The sequence below is a fragment of the Triticum aestivum genome, chromosome 7D, assembly GCF_018294505.1.
Source record: "Triticum aestivum cultivar Chinese Spring chromosome 7D, IWGSC CS RefSeq v2.1, whole genome shotgun sequence".
Lineage (NCBI taxonomy): Eukaryota > Viridiplantae > Streptophyta > Magnoliopsida > Poales > Poaceae > Triticum > Triticum aestivum.
In genome coordinates this window covers 637,696,232-637,702,808 of record NC_057814.1, presented here as the reverse complement: position 1 = coordinate 637,702,808, position 6,577 = coordinate 637,696,232, and the positions used below count along the sequence as shown (strand labels likewise).

General features: G+C 49.0%; 1 protein-coding gene across 2 annotated transcripts; it reads left to right on the top strand.

Annotated features, from left to right (window-relative positions):
* The first annotated feature begins 274 nt into the window (after positions 1–274).
* Positions 275–5,433, top strand: LOC123165432 (phytoene synthase 1, chloroplastic). 2 transcript variants are annotated; one of them, XM_044583068.1, is made up of 7 exons: positions 275–530; positions 630–1,344; positions 1,466–1,516; positions 2,094–2,266; positions 4,131–4,366; positions 4,488–4,680; positions 4,882–5,433. In XM_044583068.1, the coding sequence occupies exons 2-7, from the start codon at positions 879–881 to the stop codon at positions 5,053–5,055; spliced, it is 1,293 nt and encodes a 430-aa protein (XP_044439003.1). In that variant the 5' UTR covers positions 275–530; positions 630–878; the 3' UTR covers positions 5,056–5,433. The 2 variants fall into 2 exon arrangements, with proteins under 2 accessions (XP_044439003.1, XP_044439004.1); XM_044583069.1 differs by having other exon boundaries at positions 277–530; positions 633–1,344.
* The last annotated feature ends 1,144 nt before the right edge of the window (positions 5,434–6,577 follow it).

The following is a 6,577-nucleotide window of genomic DNA, read 5'->3' as shown; positions in this document are numbered from 1 at the left end:
AATAAGTAATATTAATCGGAGGGAGTAACACAAACCTGATATCTGAATGCTACCACACACACTGGGACAGCAAGCCAACAGAAGTGGAGGCAGGGAATGCATGACGCCATGTCACCGGCGCCACGTAGGAGCGCCCCATCGAAGCGAGCCGGATTCGTCCATCCATCCCTTTCCAGGTGTCACCACTGAGCGGCCGCCAAGGCACGCACCCGCAGCGCCCCCATGTGATAACCCTATCCCCTCATCTCACCGGCCCTTGTCTCCTCCACGTCTCTCCCCCAAAGGCAAAGAGCAAGCAAGAGGACACTGGACGCAGAGAGAGAGAGAGAGAGAGGGAGACACTGGACTTTGTCCTCGCATGGAACCTTGGCAGCAGCATATTCATATACATGCGCTCACTCTCAGCGGGATCCGGCCGTACATGTGTATCGTCTTCTTGCTTGACGGCGATTTGGCGCAGGTTCAGGCATATGCCGTGAGCTTGTAGCTAGAGGGATCGAGCTTGCAGCGGGTGGTGGTGCTGATAAGAGGTGAGTGGCCTAAGCCGTTCCTCGTGCATAAGGCCTTTTGCCCAAACACAAGGGAATTGTCGCCGTTATATGTCACTCACTGTGTGCATGCTTGTGTAGTAGGAGTAGTATACGCAGGGGTGCCCGGCAGACTAGTGGTCGGTAGTGCGGCCACCACTCCGGCCCAGACAGAGCGTGTGTCCAAGAGCGCCTTTCCCCCCCGGCTCACACCGGAGTGGTGAATCCATCCATCCGCCCGCTCATCACACGGTGCGTGCCTCAATTCTCTCCCTTGCAGGGGAGAGCAGAGCTCCGTTTCCTCTGCTCCGCGGCGACCAGCTCCGGCGGTTTGGGGGTGGCCTTGCGCCCATGCAGCAGATGGCCACCACCGTCACGCTGCTGCTCGGGGCAGCCTCGTCCCCAGGCCTCGCCGCCGGTGATGGCGCCGCGCGGGACGGCTTCCAGCGCTCCCGCCTGCTGCCCAAGAAGCGGCAGCAGAGGCAACGCTGGGTGCTCTGCTCGCTCACGTACGGCTGCCTCGGCCTCGGCGAGCCGGGGGAGGCGGGCGGCCGGAGCGCGGCGTCCCCGGTGTACTCCAGCCTCACCGTCAGCCCCGGCGGCGACGCGGCCGTCGCCGTCGTCTCGTCGGAGCAGAAAGTGTACGACGTGGTGGTGAAGCAGGCGGCATTGCTCAAGCGCCAGCTGCGCCCGCAGCAGCAGCAGGCGGCGCCGCCCGCCGTCGCCAGGGAGATGGACGCGCCGCGCGGCGGGCTCGGGGAGGCCTACGCCCGCTGCGGCGAGATCTGCGAGGAGTACGCCAAGACCTTCTACCTCGGTACACCACTCCTTCATGGATACTCTGTTTTTCTTGAACCATGGTGGCATTCTGCTGCGTGCCAAGCCGGTGTTGTGCTGATCATGGAGCTCACTCGTTCATGTCTGGTCGTGCATGGCAGGGACCTTGCTGATGACGGAGGAGCGGCGGCGCGCCATATGGGCCATCTACGGTAATCAATCTGGAACCTCACCATGCCTGGCTTGGACCCTCAATTGTTGCTCCCCTGTTGTAGTATCAGTATGTGTCACACAGTGTCAGTTAGTTTCAGTAATGTGACTGAAAATGAAGCTAGTTTCATTTTCACTTCAAACCATCAGAAAGGGCATGCCCACATTTTGCATCAGTTAAATTGCGACATATTTAACGGCAACTTGCAAGAATATTTTGAAACTCCCCAAGAAAATCGGCCACTTTTCAGTTAATGGTGTGAACTAGTTCTGGATGCGAATAATGGCAAATAGAAACATTGCTGAACTTCCATGCTATATATACATAGATACAGTTAGTGAAGAATAAAGGCCTCATATAATACCTTTTTTATATGCCATTATGTGTGGAAGCATCAAATTAGGCTTTTTGTTGGCTGAATGGCTTCAATAGGATCAAAGTACATGAGAAAAGGTTGCAAGAACAAATTCCTCAAATTACTTAAGGAATGTGAATCTGAGGGTTCTGTCAGTTCTAAATGAGATATACTCTAGGCATCGATCACTTTCAGAATCTGATGTACAGCATCCTTTGTGCAGTGTGGTGTAGGAGGACAGACGAGCTGGTGGACGGGCCGAACGCGTCGCACATCACGCCGCAGGCGCTGGACCGGTGGGAGAGGAGGCTGGAGGACCTCTTCGCCGGGCGCCCCTACGACATGCTCGACGCCGCGCTCTCCGACACCATCACCAAGTTCCCCATAGATATTCAGGTACCAGCTTAGCCGGTGCACAATTGTTCAGTCCACATTGTATGATTCCGGTAGAACAGAGTGGTGGTGGATATTCCCTGTCAGCATCAGATTGCCCCTAGACCTCACAATCTAAGTGCAAGATGACCAGAAAGTCCATGATTGGTCAAAATTGTTTCGTTTGTCGGCCTTTTGTTAGTCTCTGATGCTGTTGTTGAGCCGTATGAACTTTTCACACATTGTAGTGGGGGCTTATCCAATTGACTAGACGCTATAGTGGGAATCGTCTGGTCAAAGATATGTTTGATCAAAGTGGGAAAATTATAGGGAGAACTTTTCAGTAAGTATTATTCCCGAACATACCTAGAACAAACAGGAACTTGGAAATGATGTAGAAGGAAAAATGAAATCAGGGAGAGTCCAAGTAACTCCACACCTGAATAATACATCATGAAAATGTACTTGGTCCCTGTTTTTTACTGGGCTTTGTTGTTTTCCGCCTAATTTCCCATATAAACCACGTTACTCTGTATTTCTTTTCTTTTTTGAGTATTTGACAAAAAACTACCATATTAGGGGTTGCCGTCCCACAGAACTACCACATTCAAAAAAGTGACTGATAACTATCAATTTTTTTAAAATTTTGTGACCAAAAACTACCACTTTTGAAAAATGGTCAGTTTAGATGATTTAAACACGTTTATGCCATGCGGGACCCACCTGTCAGGGCTGACGTGGCGGCAAAGTCAACTCTGTTGATTTTGACCGTTACGTTGACCGTTATTACAAGTGGGACCCACCTGTCAGCATCACTCTTCTTCTTCCTCCTCTCTCTCTTTTTGGCATTTCCTCAAACACCTCGTGTGCACTCGCAAGGCACCTCCGTCGTCCTCAACTGTCGGCGCTCACCTCTCCCCATGCCTCGATCCCGTCTGGATCGGGAGAGCCCAAGCTGCCCAACCACTCCGGCGACCGCCTCTCCCCCTCGCATCACTCCAGCCCTAGCTAGTACTCGCACGCACGAACCAACCTAGCTAGTACTCCCACAAACCTACAACGCACGCGTACGCTCAAGCATTGGCCACTAAATTCTTGTTCAAAGAATTAAACGACAACACACACGCACGCTGAAGCATCGGCCTTGGTTCGAGCTACCACACGAGCTCCTGGGGCTCTTCGTCGCCCACCTCCCGTCCTCCGTGCAGTTGCAGCCGGCGCGCGAGGCCACGGCGCCGGATGCCGCCAAGCTCGCGCGCCTCGTCGAGGAGCTGCAAGAGCGAGAGTCCCGCCTGCACACCGACTTGCTCGAGCACAAAATCCTCAAGGAGACCGTCGTCGAGGAGCTGCGTCGGGTGGTGGCGTCGACGGCCTCGGAGGAAATTTCGTCAGCTTCGGCGGCCGCTTCCACAGCTCCAGCCACCTTGGTTGCGCCACCGTTCCTGTCCCCAACCAACGCCAGTGACGTGCTGCGCCGGGGCGTCACCATGGAGGAGTTCGGAGCTCAAGCCCGGATGCACACAAGGTGTTCGAGGAAATGCTAGAGAAAGGAGGAGAAAGAAGAAGAGTGATGCTGACAGGTGGGCCTCACTTGTAATAACGGTCAATGTAACGGTCAAAATAAACAGAGTTGACTTTGCCGCCACGTCAGCCCTGACAGGTGGGTCCCGCATGTCCCGTGGTAGTTTTTAGTCACAAAATTAGAAATTTTTGATAGTTATCAGTCACTTTTTTGAATGTGGTAGTTCTGTGGGACGGCAACCCCTAATGTGGTAGTTTTTTGTCAAATACTCTTCTTTTTCAAAAAGGTCTTGGTCGTTCTTAGCACTACTACTTATGAACTATATTATTGATTTTCTAAATGACCAATTACTTTTACATATGCCAGCCCTTCAAGGACATGATCGACGGGATGCGGACGGACCTTAAGAAGGCGAGGTACAAGAACTTTGACGAGCTCTACATGTACTGCTACTATGTTGCCGGCACCGTGGGGTTGATGAGCGTCCCGGTGATGGGCATTGCGCCGGAGTCCAAGGCGACAGCCGAGAGCGTCTATGGCGCCGCTCTGGCTCTTGGCCTCGCGAACCAGCTCACCAACATACTCAGGGATGTTGGAGAAGAGTAAGCAACTCATTGACTACCAATGCAATTGCAGTGCAATGGTTTTCCATTGTACAATCATGATACGGATATTTTCAGATAGCACTATCCTGAATTTTCTGGTGTTTGGAATAATTTGCAGTGCAAGAAGAGGGAGGATATATTTGCCACAAGACGAGCTTGCGGAGGCGGGGCTCTCCGATGAAGACATCTTCAAAGGAGTCGTCACCGACAAGTGGAGGAAATTCATGAAGAGGCAGATCAAGAGGGCGAGGATGTTCTTCGAGGAGGCGGAGCGAGGGGTGACTGAGCTTAGGAAGGAGAGCCGGTGGCCGGTAAGTGCCCTAAAGCCACGACTTGAATGTGAAACAAAACTACATATAGATCTCTCATCATTGTTAATTATCAGTAGCAAAAATGATGCTACGTGTAGTTCATGGGGGGTCGCCTCCCACACCTTGGTATAATAATCATTGAAAAAAAATTAGGGGCTCAAATGGAAGATAATATGGTTTTGCATTGCATTGCAATTGCAGGTTTGGGCCTCTCTGTTGTTGTACCGGCAGATCCTCGATGAGATCGAAGCGAATGACTACAACAACTTCACCAAGAGGGCCTATGTTGGGAAGGCGAAGAAGGTGCTTGCGCTCCCTGTCGCGTACGGGAGATCGCTGCTCTTACCGTATTCACTGAGAAATAACCAGACCTAGAAGAAACAACAAAGCAAGATGAAGATGGTCAGGTTAGGCTAGATAGAAAGAAACAGGGCGGTGTCGCGACATCTGCCTTTGAGCTCCTCATCCGGTTAGTTGGATAGTCAATGCGGCGAATCGGCACATTCCTCTGCAATCAATGTTGAATGCATGACACGAAGGGCTGGGGAAGGAAGGGAGAAGAACACTGCAGCCATCCTCGATGGAGACCGAATGTTTACATGTATATTATTATTGCTAGAACATGTGCGTTTGACGACAGAACAAGATGTATATATATACTCGTTGTCGGTCCTGAATTTGGGAAACAGGTATGTTATTCTGTAAGCGTATATATTCGAACAATATGGTTTGGATTACAAAACTGAGAAAATATGACGCTGTTTCTAAACTTTAGAAGGGCATGCCGCTCAAAGGAAACCAATCATGCAAGACATTGAAAACTTAACACTGGTCATCTATGTATTGTTCTTGCATCAAGCGAGTAACTAATTTCTGAGATTTCAGATCGGGTTAGGTTTTCGATTTATGATTGCAGCTTTGCAGGAAGGGGAGAGGAATGGCTGCGAGAAGATGTTTTTTGCGAAAAGATAAAAAAAAGGGGGGGCTGTGGCAATTTCATGGAGGCTGACCCTTTTCGGTGTAAAATTTCTGTTATACTTCCAAAATTAATCACATAATAATATTAGCTATTTATTCAGAACATGTTGAATTTTAATATTTTTTATAGCATTCATAATTTTTGTTGCAGGGAATTATTATTATTTGAGACAATGTTGTGCTGAATATATATGATGATGTTTCTTAGGGAAGGCCCTATTTGACACTCCGCCAATCAGCACAAGTTTCGCTCGGGTAGGCCGGCCCATGGAGCAACACATAGTCGCGAGCGAGCTCTAGCTCTGTTTTTTTATTTTCCTCTGTTTTTGTGGGGTTTTAATTTTCATTTTCTAGAATAACTGAAAACTTATTTACACTTAAAAAATGAACATTTTAATACTTGAGAACCTTTTTGTGAAATGTTAGCATATTTTATATATAGGAGATTTTTTTTCAAATGAGAGAACATTTATTAAAAGTTTGGAAAAATAGAAATTGTGGAAAATTAAACATGAACATTTTCTAAAATTGGGAACTATTTTGGATTTTACTGAACGTAGCAAAATCCTGCAAAAAGCAGTAATGAAAAAAAACTGGACCCGAAACTTCTAAAAGGTTCCGGAAATCGGGAAAACCAGAGAACATAACTTATTAAATTGGCGCACCTAGTACAGTCACCAGCTCGCTCGGCTCTGTGGCTTGGGCGTTGCCCCCCCCCCCCCCCCCCCCCCTTCCTTTTTTTTCCAAACTCATCCTAGCACAACATAGGTGATGATGACGATGACGCCTTGAAAAATCGTGCATGTTTGCTCGACTGTGCACTTGATAAGAGCATATATAATTTCTTAGTAGTGTATATGCATGACTGAGAAAATAAAATAAAATAATATTAGGCGAATTTTGGAGGAAAGACCCCAAG

What these genes read in the sequence shown, in the direction of transcription:
- LOC123165432 (XM_044583068.1), top strand. Translation starts at nt 879, where the DNA reads ATGCAGCAGATGGCCACCACCGTCACGCTGCTGCTCGGGGCAGCCTCG. An exon ending in CGCCAAGACCTTCTACCTCG is followed by an intron (nt 1,345 to 1,465) that starts GTACACCACTCC and finishes CGTGCATGGCAG; the next exon opens with GGACCTTGCTGATGACGGAG. An exon ending in GGAAGGAGAGCCGGTGGCCG is followed by an intron (nt 4,681 to 4,881) that starts GTAAGTGCCCTA and finishes TTGCAATTGCAG; the next exon opens with GTTTGGGCCTCTCTGTTGTT.